Below are 16,663 nucleotides of genomic sequence, written 5' to 3' on the forward strand. Positions count from 1 at the left end.
TTTCTGCCGAGGGACGCTCAATTCTTGCCAACCGTCGTGAACTTAGCGACATTCAATCTATCACTTCCCGTAAACTATCAGATCAACTTTCTTCCAGACAACAGCTCATCTGACCAGTGTTGCGTACTTAGTCGCGGCATCCAGAGACTCTTTCCAAACATCAACCTTTCAGCCTCGATCAACAAGGTATCCATAATGACGAACTTCGAAAAGAACTGGAACTTTGCATGTTAAGTTGAAGAGCAATGAAGTTTGCTCATTTTGAAAATCAAGGCAATCTGAGAGTAGTTCCATAGGAAAACAAAACGATCAAATTTGAGTTATTGAATAACTCCTCAGTACGAGCACCAAAACGTGTTGGTGGGTTTGGCAAATTCAGGACTGCACACAAAGATCGAGCTGCTTCAGCACCTTTTCCAATGGAAAGCATTCCATAAACTAATCTAGTATTCACCTCGTACAATTCTGAATTATTGTGAGGATGTAGAACATGCTTGTTTGAGTTTGAAAATGAATATGACATATCACAATTACTGCAATATAATTTAATAGAGACAGCAAGTCCAGAATTATTATCAACCATACTCAAACAGAGGCCATCTGCACCACATTGCATACATTTTGTATACAGTTTAAAAACTTCTTCTAGTAAATCAAAATCCATTATAAAATTCTTAGATATGCACGAAGAGTAGGTTTCATACGTTGTATTGATATGAAAAAGCTTTTTCTCACTTGCAGATTCATTTACAGTTTCTATAATATCAGGATTCTGACTTTCTTCATTGACTGCATTTTTTCTACCACCAAAGAAACAACAACCTTTTCTTTTCTTAAAAACCCTTCTTTAGAGCGTGGCATTATATTAGATAAATATAAAGATATATTTATAATATATAAAAAGTAACGATTTAAGGAGTTATATATAAATTAAACAGAAATGAGCTTGAAATCAAAATTCGCGTGCAATTCGTGATATTTGACAACAAATGCAAGGCATAAAAAAACATTATTTTTAGATGTACCATAATATAAAATTAGCTTTCATGTATATAAGAAACAAATTTTAATAAATTGACCAGTTTTTACCTAGTCAGCCAAATTACTTTCGTTTAATTTGGTTTTGATTTTAATCAAGTTATATAAATTTTAAGCTAACTATGTGGGAGGATCTTAAAAGCAGTAACACTTCAGTTACTTCTTAGGATCAGGAGAACGACTAAACCAGTCGGCCAGAACATTATCATGACCAGGCGTAAGAACAAAATCAAATGAATATTCACTTAGAGCAAGAAGCCAACATGTGATTATGTCAGCAGGTGACGCAACCTTACGATAGTGCTTTAATGGTTTGCTATCACTTTAAATGGTAAATTGTCTATTATATAGATATGATTTAAAAGCAGTAACACCTTTATATATAGCATAAAGTTCTAACTTAATGGCCAATTAGTTCTTTTCCGGCCTTGATAGTGCTTTGCTAAAAAAAGAAATAGGGCGAAGAGATTCCTCATGCTATTGTCATCAGTATATATTACGCGTTCCTTCAGATTTCTTAATACCAAACACTTGATTATTCATTAAAAACGTGTAAAAAGAAAACTCGCCTGAATTGTTCAGTGAATATTCATACTCACTGCATATTTCTGTCTTTTTGCAGAGTCCAAACAATATAACATTTCCAACACTTCCTGTTCTATTGTTGTAGTTGCTATTAAGTTGTGTAACATATTGAGCAACTTGAGGGCAGCATTTTCTTAACATTTGCTTTGATTTCAGTTCATTACTAAGAAGGTATCCTCTGTCATTTGGCTTGCGATGCTAGTCGGACCAGTGCTGAACTTTCTTAATACTGCATTTGCCCCTTCATAGAGGAACATCGATCGGATTCAATAGGGTCCCCAGTTTAATACACTTCTGGTCAAATGCAATAGTGAGTGAACATTGAAAGTCATTGCATTCTCGCCATACAAATCTAAGAGCCCAGCAACAAGTTTTATCAAATGTTCATCCACTTTCTTCGAATTCCACTGCATCATTCCACTTTCTGCAAATCTTGCACATTTAAAGATTCTTGTAAAAGCCAGAACACTGATCCAATCAAATGACTTATGTTGTCAACATATTCCGGAGGTAATACTTCCCTGACAACTGGAATGCAGACATATAACAGAAAGTTTCTCCATTCATTTGCTTTTTTAAGATTTTCTTTCAAAAATCAAGCGTGGGACACATCCAACACATTGAGGCATTACAACATTCGATAATTTCTCATTTATGGCTTTTATGCACTTGCGATTACCAATATAATAATCTTTATCTTTGTTAGTTGTGTCCAACCATAAAGGCAATATTCTTTTTGAAACGCCCAGAAAAACACTATGCGTTGTATCTGGCGAAAAACCTGGAACAATGTTGAAGTGGGGAATCTCTGCGAGGGGCGATCGACCTGTAATACCCAACTGGTATCTGCAGATTTAATTGCTTCTGCAGTAAGCTTTGCAGTTTCTTGTTCGTTTCTATCTTCAAAGAAAATGACATTTTGTATGCTATATTTGATTGTTCCATCCACATTAAAACCTGGATGGAGACGCCACGAACAACCATGGAACCCATTAAATTGGATACTATTTTGCAAACAAGGCCAAGCTACTGAGTCCGAACAATAACAAGCTGGAATCAACTTCACATTTATGTTCTTATCAGCCAAATGAATATTTAAACCATTGATTGCTAGATCTGAAGCCATTTCTGTCAAGGGTTTAAAAAAAACCTCGAATTTTGGTTCATTTTTTACCAAACCACAAACCAGCAAGTGTTACAAGATTTTTTCTTTCCTTTAGAGATAATGCGTTAAGGGAAACAAAGATTGGCCATGCTGAACCTTTTGAATTGTTATACATGGCCATCCCACCTAAAGAAAAGTTATACGTTAGTATATGTTGCCCACTGTGGTCACCTTGCAGCTTTTTGTATAGCCTTCCATCGATGATATCTTCAAAAATTTCAGAGTCTCGGATAATAGGCTCAGAAGCAAGTTCTTTAAGTGCATGATTACTTTTTCAGTTACACTTATAAAAGAATTATTTTTTTGCGGGTTTGAAATATTGACAGCAACATTACAAAAGTGGCACTGAACCATCTTTTTATCAATTGATAGAGTACTAATGTATATAAACAAACATGGCAGAAAAAGCGATATTTCATTGAGTTAATTGACTTGGTGCCAATAACATTATAGAGAGTACTTTAGGACTTGGGAAATTTTTTCCCTAGAATGACATTAAACATTTCCAATAAATCATTTACTCCAACATCAGACAAATGATGTCGAAGAGCAGAGCTGAAAAGCATCACAATCAATTCGCCTTTTGTGATTTTCACTTTTGAATCAATAATTTCTAAAAATTTATGACTGAAATTACCGGAGCTCTCGGAAAAACAATCAGAATCATCAAAAATCTGGAAAATATTTTAAATAATATTTTGACCTTTAACTGCACGAGCTTGAACTTCGTCACTTTCTTCGTCCTCACTTACGATATTTCTCATGAGCTGATGGAGCTGCGAGAAGAGCTTCTGCTACCTCTAGCTTAAATTTTAATGAATCCTTTTGATTTTGCTTTGGCCTTTTATTCGCGGCGACGTCTCGCCTGTATTTCAACCAAGAATTCACAACCGCAAAGTCCAAAAAATGCAAAATGACCTTCCAAGTCCATTTTCTAGTTTTAAACCATGTCCTATAGCATTCCATTTGTTGATCGCAAATATCGACATCTCCCATACATCGGTTGTAGTTTATGACCACAGTAGGACATGGTACCTCAATGTATACATGTTTAGTTTTTGACCAGCGTTTCACTTTTTCGACGGGTTCCATACCGCAACAATTTGAGGCCATAATAACTTTTGTTACTATCTTTCCATTCTACAATGGCTAGTTTTTTATCTTTTGAAACATGTTTTATGCATTTTCCGCGCTCCATGTGCGCCCCATCGGTTTGTCCTAAACAGCTAATACGATTAGCCATAATAGCAGGGATGCCAACTGCTCCTGACCAACACCCTCTGTAACTAGACAAGGCCTGAGCGCGTGAAGAATGAGTCATCAATAGTAGTCCGTCGCTTTTCCTCTCTGCATCAGCGGCTGAGAATATGTACGCTTAACTTAAGAATTTCTCGTTGAGCAAAGATATTACCATTATGTGATTTTCGCGAGAAAAAGTTATTTTCAAGCTTATAATATTTTTTTAATAAACATTTCCATAAATGGTTAAAGACAACATCTTTCAATTTAATAATATTAAAAAAAGATCGTAATTAATATTTTTTGTAAAAATTTTTTCCTTTAACTGAAACTTTGTATGGAAATATTTTATGCAATTTCCAATTTATTTTTCTAATGAATCACAAATAGTTATTTTTAACAAATTTTAAGAAACGCGATGTGATTTTTTAAAACTTTTTTTTTGACAAATTTAATATATAATCACTCAATAAATAGTAATTTATTTACTTTGTAAATTTTATTAATATTCTCTCAATTTTATTAGCAAATCGAAAATACGGCAAATAAATTAATACAATGAAAATCAAATAATTTACTTAATATTCTTAAATTCTAATTTATCTATTTCATACATAATTTAAATTTGTCGTTTTTTGTCATAGAATGGAAGCTTTATTCCACAATGCAGTTAACTGTTCTATTAGTGAACATAATTTACTGATAGATAACTATATAACCAAATTAATTTCGTATTGATTTTAAATAGGGTGAAACACTTAAAAAAAGTTATTACAAATTTAAATTTTATTTTTTGTACATAACCTATTTAATTAAAAGTAAAGCTAAAATCAAATTTGAATTATCATACATTTTAAAATTTTAATTTTTTTGTACATTCACAACTGTAGTTCACAACTGTTAAACAGAATTATCGAAAAATATCAAAATATAAAGCTATATAAAAGAGTCAAATTATTTACAGAACATTAATGAAATTTAAATACATCATGAACTAGTCACACAAGTTTTTATTCACAAAATGGAATGAAAAATTTACTTCTAAATATAGTCATGAATATAACCTACAAATATTAATAACCAATTCAATAAAATTAAATACATAATGATTTCAAATAAGCTGCTATTTTCTTAAGGACTTTAATACATAAAATATAAAAACCTATTCTTTATCCTGGTTGAAAAAAATTTTCATTAAATAAAATATATAATTTTGAATTTTTTATGCAATGTTAAAAAAGTCCTTCGAAACAATTATACAAAAATTATAGCATGATAATAGTAAATAAAATAGATTTGAAAATATATTATACAAAAACAATCTACGAGTGAAAAGAAAATTATAAATTTCATAAGCTTGTATTACACAACAAATTAAAAAAAAAAATTTTTTTTAATTAAAATCAAATACTATATTAGAATATTATTTAATTCTTTTAGATCATGAATTTTTAAATGTAGTATTAATGACATTTTTAGTCCCTAATTTGAAAAAAAAGCATTTCTAAATAATATGAATAAAAATTCGATGAACAAAAGTTTGAAATTGATAGCATATTTTGATAAAATGATTAAAAATATGCAACATTCCAAAATTAAAGAAAGGGGATGCAATATATTAAAAAAGTTGGAAGTAAAAAAAGTAAATCTTTTAAAAAGAATCAAATTGCAATTAAATTTATTTATATGTAATGTTTATTTATTTATATGTTATTTATATTAATGTTTTTCCAATGTACTTAATTTGCGTTTTTGAGAAATTTTTTTAACCACATCATTCTTGTTAGAACAATAATTTTTAAGTAACATGTTAGCGGTAGTCCAAATTATTTTTTTGACGATCAGCTCAGCAACGTGACCTGATGAGCACACATCAACATCATTAAAAACTTCAAAATCTGTTAATAAGTTCATAATCAAATTTGTCATGAAAAGCCTTTGGTGTTTAACTGCAAGAAATTGTTTTTCATGCAAAGGTGAAAGAAGTTTTTCTGCAACTGCATACGAAAAGCACACAATTCTGATTACGTTAGAATTAGGGAATTTCAAACTTCCCCTGTTCATGGAAGATATTAATTTATAACAATCATCAACTGCCAATTCTTTGTCCATGGTCAGTTGACTTTCACAAGAAACACACTTCAAATTTTTACATATTTGATAAATACAATACCCAGCCATATATACAAAAATTGGTAGTTTATCATCTAAATTTGTGATATCAATATCAGTGATAGGTATGTTGACATTTTCAGAAATATGCTCATGACATTCTGTGACATCAATATCAAATTGTGTTATGCTAAATTCTCCAAACTTGGATGACTTTAAAGTCAATGGCAAAAAATTTTGCATTCGCAATTTACTTTCAGATTCAAAAATCTGCCGTATTGAAACAGAATACTGAGACCCTGCTAGTGTTCGATATTTTCCAAAACGTTCTTCTAATGCATCTGATTGCAATTTTCCTGTCAAAATGTATTTCATTTTTAGCTGATTACTGCAGTAATCAGTTAAATCTAATATTGCTCTACACGTATGATTCAAAGCACGATGAGTTTCTTTCGTTAAAGTTCCGGTGCTGCAGCCTGAATTTTCCCACACATCAAGCCAATCAATGAACTGTTTTAAAAAACACCTTCTCTCATCCTTGGGTAAGCTTGTAAGAGGATACATATATACATTTTTTAGTCTTATACCCTTATCAGAAGATTTCACATTTACCACCCACCACCAGCGAAGAATTATTTCTATAAATGCAGCAGTTCCTTGATAATAATTTAAGGATTGTTTCTCACCAAACTCCAACAAGGCTTTGACTATAAATTCATTAAAGATTCGAACAACTAGTTGGACATTTTGGCGCTCATTGTTTGTAGGATTCAGGGCTTTCAAAGTTAAGCCATAACCATACTTGACAAGTTGAGCATGCTCTAGCTCATAAAGTTTTCTCAAGGTATTAAAGGAGGCAGTTTCAAGTTTATTAATGCAGTGACTATCTTGAAAATTTGGATAAAATATACAGCAACCATCATTTCGTTGGTTTAACCAATTGTTGCGAATACATTTAAAAATGTGAACTGCATCTATAATGTAAAAAAGCAGCCTTTGGGGATTAACAGGATGGGGGTATGCAATTTGCATTTTTATGGGATCAGAAAAATAAGACATAGCTTTGCCATTGATTGCATTGTTATCTGTAACGATTGCAATTACTTTATAGCCTATATTTTCTAAGCCAATAATTGTTTTTTTAATAATTGAAAACAAAATATCAGCTGTTATAGATTTTACTGGCAAAATGTGAGCGACATCTTTATAGTTTGAACACAAGCTTGAAATCATAAATGTGTGAGCACTAGTAGCAGCTTGCTCACTGTCAAAAGCGAAACCAACTATGTCACCACCTTTATAATCAAAATAAGGCTTTAAATGTATTTCATCTAACATAAGAACTACATTTTTCTCATGTTCTTTCACATATTTGTATCTCTCTTCAACATATTTCAAAAAATTAAAGCTGGCTTGTTCATTTGATGGGTTCAAAGGAAAATTGGAAGTGATTTTTCTAATTGTTGTAGGGTGCGGAAGTATTAAGTTGCCTGAATTTCGAATGAACCTATAAGCATGTGGAGATATAGAGAAGAGCAAAGAAAAAAAAACTAATTGCTCATGTTCATAATGTCTATGTCCCTTTTTTAACATAATTAGTTTCGCTTGTTCTTTTAAAAACTGGATGTTTTGTTTTGATGATTCCACATCCTCGCTTGCAATCTTGTCAAACATATCATTTAAAATTTGTAACGATAACTCTGGGTTATTTTTCTGCTGAAAGTTCTCCAAAATCATCAAGACATCCGCTATCTCAAACATTGAGTTGGTTTTTTTAGGTAATTTAATACCACATTTTAAAAGCTGAGTACTACCATAATATGCCGACATTTTTAATTCTTTATCAATTACCACAGAAGATTTTATTTGTGGTACTTCTGCATACTCTACATGAGCAAATATGGTAACATCAGTTTTCTTGATTAAAGTCCAATGAGGAGGGAGATTGAAAAAATTCAAGCAATTTAAAAATTCATCTTGCGAGGAGAATAAGTTTTTTTTATCCTCGTTTTCTTTGCTTAACAAACTTAGCTCAACAATCTTACTGAGCTGTGCATTTTCTAATCGATCCTTTTTTTCCTCGGGATTTTCTCGATGGTTCTGTGCACTTGATAGATAAGTTGGACAACCAGGAAATAAAGCAGGTACAGCTTCAGCTTTCAACCTAGGATAACGCAATCTAGTCGACAATCTTTCCCCGGTTTTACTGTCGTAAATAAATGTTTCTCTTTCCACATCATGGGAATGGAAATGTAATTCACATACCTGAAAAATAAAAAAGGAAATTTTTAATACAAATTTAAATATTTACAAACAGTATTTCAATTCATAATGCTCTTTTCATTATGCAAATATTATTATTAAAAGTTCCAAGCCATCAGAATCAAATTTTTTAAATAGTTAAAAACTTATATTGTTTGTTTGAATTTCTTCATCAAGGAATTTTATAGCAAAGGTTAGCACGTTTCTGCCAAGGTGGTTAAAATTACTGGCCGCCACATTTGTGGCAAAAAACTATAGAAATTAAGGAAATGACGTGAAAATAAATACTGAGATTGACATACAATGGTAATTTATCGAAAAAACAATTAAATGTAAAACAAAGTACAGTTCATATACAAAATTATCACCATTCAAAATTAAATATTACATTGTTTGTACTCCACAGTAATTTATAGTATAACAAAAGATAAGTTTTGATGCAGTTTCTAAACTTAAACAATTTCTAACTTTTCCATGCAAGTTTTTAAATTTTCTAAGTAAATTTTTTTAAAAATTTTAAGAGGACTCTCTTTTGTTTTGCAGAACTAGAATGCATTACCATCAAACAAGATTTGTGAAACTTTCATCTATTGCATATTCTTTAAATTTGAGCCATCATTTAAATTGATTATGTAATTTTTTAGGGTTTACATTTATGAATCAGGGAATCTAACTAATTATAACAGCATGTTTCCTAATAAAACATGCTTCTCTAATAAGATTTATGTTAGTATTGAAATGAAAACTTACTCTTGATGATTTGGATGGAGTAAAATTCTCTCGTGGTATACTTTTTAGCCACCTGTCGCAGAGCTCTTTATCTTCAGGGAATTTAAAAATTGAAACTTTTTCCGAAGAACTGTCATAGTTGCCTTTGCAATTGGGAACACAGCAACGAAAAGGCATTTTTAAAGATTAATCTGAAATAAGAGAGATCAAAAATAATTTAAAATTATTTGCTATAATAATAAGCACATCAATATAAATTAGCAATATTTAAGTAATACTATATTGAAAAAAATAAGTTCATATAAGATTAATTGAGGTTGTTATGGTAGAACAGTTTGACTAACAAAATCAATGCATTTTTGATAGTAACCAAAAATTTAACACATTTTTTCCATGAATATTATTCAGACTTTAAAACTCTTTGAAGCAAATTATAAACTAACTAAGTTAAAACCAGAGATTTTCGGTTAATAATTTTTTTTAAAATTCAAATTTAAAAACTGGTAACGGAAGGACATTTTTTCGACATGATTATCAAGTTATCTTACTTTTCATAGATATTCAGCCAAACTATTAAACGAAAAAATATGAATACAGAGAAAAGGTTTTATTTATTATAATTTGACTGGGATTTGAGAAAAAAAATAATTTTAATTATAAGAATGAGCTACTTACAGTAAACATTTTAAAAGTGCAGGTCTAAATAAATTTATTGATTATTTATTATACTTTATAATTACATACCATTTATTATTTCTTGGAAAAAACCTAGTTAATCTAACTAATTATAACAGATTACTTATTATACTAACTAATTCTATTCATATAAGAATGGGCTACTACAGTAAACATTTTAAAAGTGCAGATCTAAATAAATTTATTGATTACTTATTATACTTTGCAACTTATTATACTTTGTAATTACATACCATTTATTATTTCTTGGAAAAAACCTTTATTTATCTTGTTTTTGAACTCAAATAAATTTCATCCTAAAAATGCATTTTATCATTGCTTTGTATTTTATCATTCAATTTTCGTAACCAATTGTAACAAGCATAAAATGTGTTTAACAAGCATAATGCTTTTATAAAAGCATAAAATGTGTTTAACAAGCATAATGCTTTTATAAAAGCATAAAATGTATTTATAGATGTTTCACTAACCATTCATTTTAACTTAACGTAATAAACGTAGACTTGTAAAGCTTGCAAATACAATTTCTCAAACATAAACAAATCAACAGGAATCTAAGATATAGTGTTAAATTAAGACAAACTTTTCGATTTGAATTTATCAGTTAATATTAATAATAACCAAAAATTAGTTAATGTTATATTAATTTTAATAACCACATTTTTAAATTAGTAAAATTTGTGTAGCAGAGCACTCACTTTGGTACTCATCGAATAAAATATGCAGTCTAAGCAAAGTAACATAAACAATAAAAAAGATTACAAAATAGCAAATATTTAAAAATAAAAATAACAAATGAACTTACTTTATTGTCAAAAGACGCTTTTCTTTCCCTTTGAATGGAGTTAGCTAGAAGTAATTATCGTTTAAAACAACGTTAAAGATAAAAATCCACGCGTTCACGAAAAAAAAGTAATGGCGATACAGCAGAATAGAAGCTTCGACGACTTCCAGTTCGCTACGAACGAGTAGGACTTCTCTTGATGACTCATGCTTCCGTTCTTGAAGGAGAGCTCAGGCCTTGCCTACTTACAGAGGGTGTTGTCCTGACACGCCAAAGTAATTAGAAAAACTGTAAATAACTACAAGTAAATTTTGCAAATATTTGACTATTTTTGCTTGCTTTTTAAAGGGTATAGAATGACGTAAGTACTATAAAGTGGTGAATTATGTAAGCCTTCGAATTATTTCGAAATAGTGGTGGATAAAAACCTACTAAATTGAATTTATTAAATCAAGAATCACAATTGATAAACTACCACTTTAAAATATATATTTGCTGTCCGGAGCAAGTTGGCATCTCTAAAATAGTGCCAGTTCCATATATCACTCAACTTTCATTTCACTCAACTTTTTAAACAATGGCCACTTCAGAATTTGCCTCACACTGAAGAGCATAGAATTGTGACTCCAGCTTATCATGATACGAATGAATATCATTTTTTACCTAAAACCTTTACCAACACAGGAAAATTATCAATGAAAAACTTAACACTAGAAAAAGAAGCATTGGAAATATTTTCAAAATTAACTACTTCGGCATTAATTATAATTTCATAATTGCAACGTGTAACAAAATAATTTCTGACAGCAGAATAAAAAATCTGTTACTCACCACTGCATAATGTATTAACAATTTCTTTAATTTTGGTACCAATCACTAAATCTGAATCAATTTTTTGATTCTGTACAGAGTTAAAATCAATATCTAATACACATTTGGCATTCTTTAGAATGCCTGGTAGAACAAATCTTATCAAAACCGATTCATATATTTGCAAAAGATATGTTCTCAAGGTATGAATTTTAGGTACTTCTGTCTGTAATTCTGCATTAGGAACTTCAAATAATGGTATTACATGGAGTAGAAATTGCACAAAAGCTTTATTTAAGTCTGACGAAAAGAACATAAAAAGTCTTTCTTCACGGGAAATGATATTTTTCTCAAACGTAGAGCTCTAAGTATGAGATGTCTTCTGTGAAGCTTCAGCAAATGGAAGCGTCTTTTGCTTTTTACTTTTATCAGCACAAAACAAGTCACTGCCATAGTTCTTTTTTAGACCCCTTTGAACACTGAGTTTTAATAACTTTATCATCCTTTGGGATTAATGTAGATTCATTTAACTTGCTAGATGAAGATAGAACCTTAAGTTTGGGAATTTTGAAATCGCTAAGGTTACTCTCTCTATTATCCTTGTTACAAATTTCATGCTTAGAAAAGGATGTCAAGGCATCCCACTGATTCATAACTCGTAAGATGCATCTACTCAGGGAAAGCCATCTCCTGTAGGAAAGCCTGTGGGTTGTTTGGTATCTATGTTAGAGTCCCCACTTAAACTCTAAAAAGAAATCTAACTCTAGAAAAGTCTTCCACATGAAAATGTTCCCTAGAACGGATTATAGGTTTCTCCATAAATAACACAAAGTTTAAATAAATAAATATCTTTATTAACATTTAGGAAACTTAACCACTTTAATATTGAAGCAGCATGGAAAAAACCTGCAAAAAGGTAACCGGCGAGAACATGCCGGACTGCTAGCTAGAACCGACGGGGAGAGAGAGCAAGCTGTGGGGAGGCGGCCAAGTTATATCCAAAACCTACTGTGCGCGTTTTGCTGATTTCGCCCTTCACGCATATCTCCATTCAGGTATGAGGTTTACGTCAATTATCGGCTGCAAACGACGTAGTCCAACGTCAGAGATTCGTAGTTCGGACTTTGCATTTCAGACAGCAAGGGAAAGCCATCTCGTGGAGACATGTTTCAAAATTTTGCGCGTTTCAGTATTGTGAAGTTCTTGAAATTTCTTTAAAGAGTCTTTTCTTTTCATGCTTTTCTCAAGGTAATAATAAATGTCTATAATATATTCTTCAATATTAATAGACAAACATGCTGCCCCGTTTCAAGTTCAAGTTCAGCAGATGGCAAAGACAACCATGAACATAAATATCTGGTATTTCTTTTCTTAGAGCTCCAGCTACTCCTTTATTTCGTCCAACCATCACTGGAGCATTATCCACGCCTAATGACAAGCAGTTCTCGGATGGAAAATTTAAATATTTTAATTGACCCAAAAGTAATTTTGCGATATTAAACCCTGTACCATCACCTTCCAGTACGGGGCTGTAGATAAGAAATTTTCAATCCCGTTTTTAAAGAGCCACTAAAATTTTTTGATTTAATATAATAGTATTTTCTTATATATGTTTGATTTTTCATTTAAAAAAAATGCTTTTAAATACGGAATAATATTTAGTCATATAAAATCTCAAATATAGATATTTACATCAATGAGAGCATTGGCTTTGCATGCCCTTTGAAGGTTTAATTAAATCTGGCTTATATCTTGTTTGTTTTAAGTTTCAATCACGACTCTAGATTTTTATTTGTTAGTTGACTTCTAACTTTATTTTTTATTATATTCATGCAAGAAAACGCTTGCTCACACGAATATGTCGATCCGAAGATCATCAGCACTCCATATGCCAACTTCTTCACCTCACTGTAGCATTCTGGAAGACTATTCCATGCATGGAATGTGAGAGCCTCAACTCGCGGAATTTCTTTTAGAGCTGTCCACTTGTGATGAGCGATGTGCATGCATTTTTGGACCTCCAACTCTTCCAGCTTGCTCTTAAGTTCTGCGAACTTGCCACTCCACAAGTCTTTGGTTTTTAAATACAGGAATTGCATTTGAAACGATCCAGCATCAATTCCAAGTGACTCAATGTTGATCTCATTTGTATTTGTGTCAAGAGGATTAACTATGAACGAGAGAGTATTTTTGTTTGTTTTGAATTGCTCGAATCTCTCAGCGAAACCATCCTTCATGTTTTTTAACGCTATGCTGAAGTAATTCGTTTGAATTGTTGCATTTGTCTTATCGCGATATTGCTTCAGATTTTCAAAATAAAGCAATTTTCCACTCTCCAGGTCTTCAACAAAAAGAAGTAATTTTTTTTCGAGCACTTCGCTGGGTTGCCCTTTCCTTGCATTTTTAGATTGAGTTCATTTAGTTTCATAGTGGTATCTACCATAAAGGTGAATTTTTGAAACCATTTGTCATCTTCCAATTCGGGATGTCTAATGTTTTTTTCTTTGAGGAATGTTTTTATATCATTAAAACACAAAGCGAAACGTTACAACACGTTACCTCTAGAAAGCCATCTCATTTTTTTTTGTACAGAAGTAGGTCCGAAAACTGGCTATCTATTTCTTCAAGAAAGTCTTTAAACTGACGATTGTAGAGCGGTTTTGCCAGGATGCTGTTAATAATCTTAATTACCACATTCATGACCTCTTCTATTTCAGGCGGAATGTTTGGGCACAAAGCTCTTCTTGATGAATTATGCTGTGAAACGTTGAAATTTCGTGGTTAATTCTTTTCTGAAGAATTTATGTTACCCCTCTATGTACTCCTGTCATACTTCTGGCTCCACTGTTTTAGCAGATAATGGCAAGTCCTTGATTTCTTTTTCATGATTTCCGCTTTGTTTTTAAAACTACGAAACAATTCTTCAGATGCACGCATAAAATAATCTTTGACATACTCACCATCTGTAAATGGTTTTTCTCGTTTCGCAATTTCTAATGATACTGCAAAGCGTGACAGATTTACATTATTAGAAGATTGCCGCCAGTTACTTAGCATGGAACTTGATTGTTGTTGATTTTTTTGGAGCTCTTCAACAGCTTTTTTTCGTGCGTCACCGGTTAGATGTTTACCAGCAAACTGAGTATGTTTTGTTGTGAAGTGTCTCCAAATTTGGTAGACGGAAAAAAAGGTCCTTGGAAAAAAGGATTCCTGAAAAAAAAGGTCCCTCCATAGGGAAAATCTGTAGGGATATTTCCCCTCTCGCTTTCTGGGCAGCATGAATGCTTCTCGCTGTTTCATAGAATATTCTTTTTATCTGTAATAATTCAGATTAGATCTTTGAGGTAAGGGAGGGGGGAACTTATGAACTGGTTGTATTACGCTTTATTTTTTAAATTTTATTTAATTTATTTATTCTTCTTTGATTATTTTTTAACGCGGGAAGATACTGTTTAAATTTTTCAATAATGTTTTACTTTTTTTTGTAATTTTTTTTAAGTGAAAAATGTGTTATTTTCTATTTTAAATTGTATTTTGTGAAGAAGTTGCTAATGTGAGGCTTAAAGTAGCCAATCGGGGAAGTTGGGTGGATTTATGTGTTGGATGTTTATGGACTTTGAAAACGCGCGACACAAAAAAAAAAAAAAAAACACGCACGGAACAGCAAAAAGCGCTTCAATCTAATTTTCTCTTTTCAAATATTTTCCCCTACAGAATTTTCCCTACACAGGTACCCTTTTTACCGGGACCTTTTTTCCGGTACCTTTTTTTTCTAGAATCGTAGAATCACACTGTAGAGGATGTGTAGCAGATGACATGATGCGAAAGCAATACGTCAAGGACAGCTGCATGCTGCTTAGGTCTAAAGGTAGTTGATGACAGATAACATAAGGGCTTTCGACAGGGGACGTGTGGAAGGCGCCGCTACATATACGCAAGGCAGTATGATGCACTGTATCCAAGCGTCTTAAGTTAGAAGCGGAAGCAGTGCCATATACCGCACATGGGATAAGCAAGACGAGATAATATTAGCGCTTGATATATTCGCAGAAGGGCGCTGCGATCTGCACCCCAAGACTTGTTTGAAAGCACTCGTAATATGTTTAAAGTCTTCTCGCATCGTTTTCTAAGTTGTTACATGTGAGGTAAAAAGGTAAGCTTCGTGTCAAATATCAGCTCAAGAAATTTTGTGTTCTCAACTATAGGTATGACAGTGTTATTGATGTGAATGGCAGGTTCATTATGACGCCTGCGGGGAGATTGTATGGCCATTCAGTTCACACCACTCCACGATTTTATTTACACTCAGTTGAAGTTGCCGCTCTATTACTCTCATGTCTGATCCTGAGCATGATACGTTCAAATCGTCAACCTAAAGTGAGCCATGAACTGTAAATGGTAGTATGTTTAAGATGAGAGAAATATGTACAATGAAAAGTATGACACTTTAAACACTACCTTGTGGTACACCTCCAGATTGGATAAAAACATTAGATAACGTATTGCAAACTTTGACCCGGAAATATCTACGACTTAAAAAGTTTTTGATAAAAATCGGTAGATGACCGCGGAGACCCATGTCGAATAAAACCTTTAGAATGCCGTAACGCCATGTCCGATCGTAACCCTTCTCAATATCAAAGAAGATAGAGACTAAATGACTTCGTCGGACAAAGGCATTACGTATACGCGATTCTAATGAAACTATATTATCCAGTGTTGATCTGCCTCTACGGAAACCACTTAAATAATCTGGAATGAGTTTGTTTTTCTCGAGAAAGTAAATGAGGCGAGGGTTAACCATGCGTTCAAATAGCCTGCCGAGGCAACTAGTTAATGCTATCGGGCGATAATTAATTGGCTCCGTCGGATCTTTACCAGGTTTCAATATTGGCATGACAATAGTCAGTCGCCAACTTGATGGGTATATTTGCTCGGTCCATAATCTGTTACAGAGAAACAGCACATTCTGCAAAGATGCAGAAGTCAAATGACGAAGCATTCGGTGTGACACACCAATCATCCTAGATCATAGCCTCTGCCTACTGAATCAAGGTGAGGACACTTATTTTCACGCACCAACTCGTACTTTTCACTGCATTAACCTGGCTTTATGTTCACCTACACTTTTACCATTCTCATAATTTTCTGTTGATGATGATCTTCATAATAGTGATCACTTTCCTATCATAGTTTCATACTCATCTACTTTTAATATTACTCCCAGACCATCTGTTTTCATA

The 16,663-nt window shown here is 32.3% G+C and overlaps 1 protein-coding gene across 1 annotated transcript; it reads right to left on the reverse strand.

The window, feature by feature from the left end:
* Window positions 1–5,615: 5,615 nt before the first annotated feature.
* Window positions 5,616–10,854, reverse strand: LOC147807622 (uncharacterized). The gene is made up of 3 exons (XM_087166591.1): window positions 10,632–10,854; window positions 9,152–9,321; window positions 5,616–8,404 (listed from the first exon to the last, which is right to left on the reverse strand). Exons 2-3 carry the CDS (start codon window positions 9,305–9,307, stop codon window positions 5,747–5,749), a joined length of 2,814 nt encoding a protein of 937 aa, XP_087022717.1. The 5' UTR covers window positions 9,308–9,321; window positions 10,632–10,854; the 3' UTR covers window positions 5,616–5,746.
* Window positions 10,855–16,663: the final 5,809 nt, after the last annotated feature.

Source organism: Parasteatoda tepidariorum, chromosome 6 (genome assembly GCF_982258835.1).
Source record: "Parasteatoda tepidariorum strain Cologne lab strain chromosome 6, Ptep-v5.0, whole genome shotgun sequence".
Taxonomy (NCBI): Eukaryota; Metazoa; Arthropoda; class Arachnida; order Araneae; family Theridiidae; genus Parasteatoda; species Parasteatoda tepidariorum.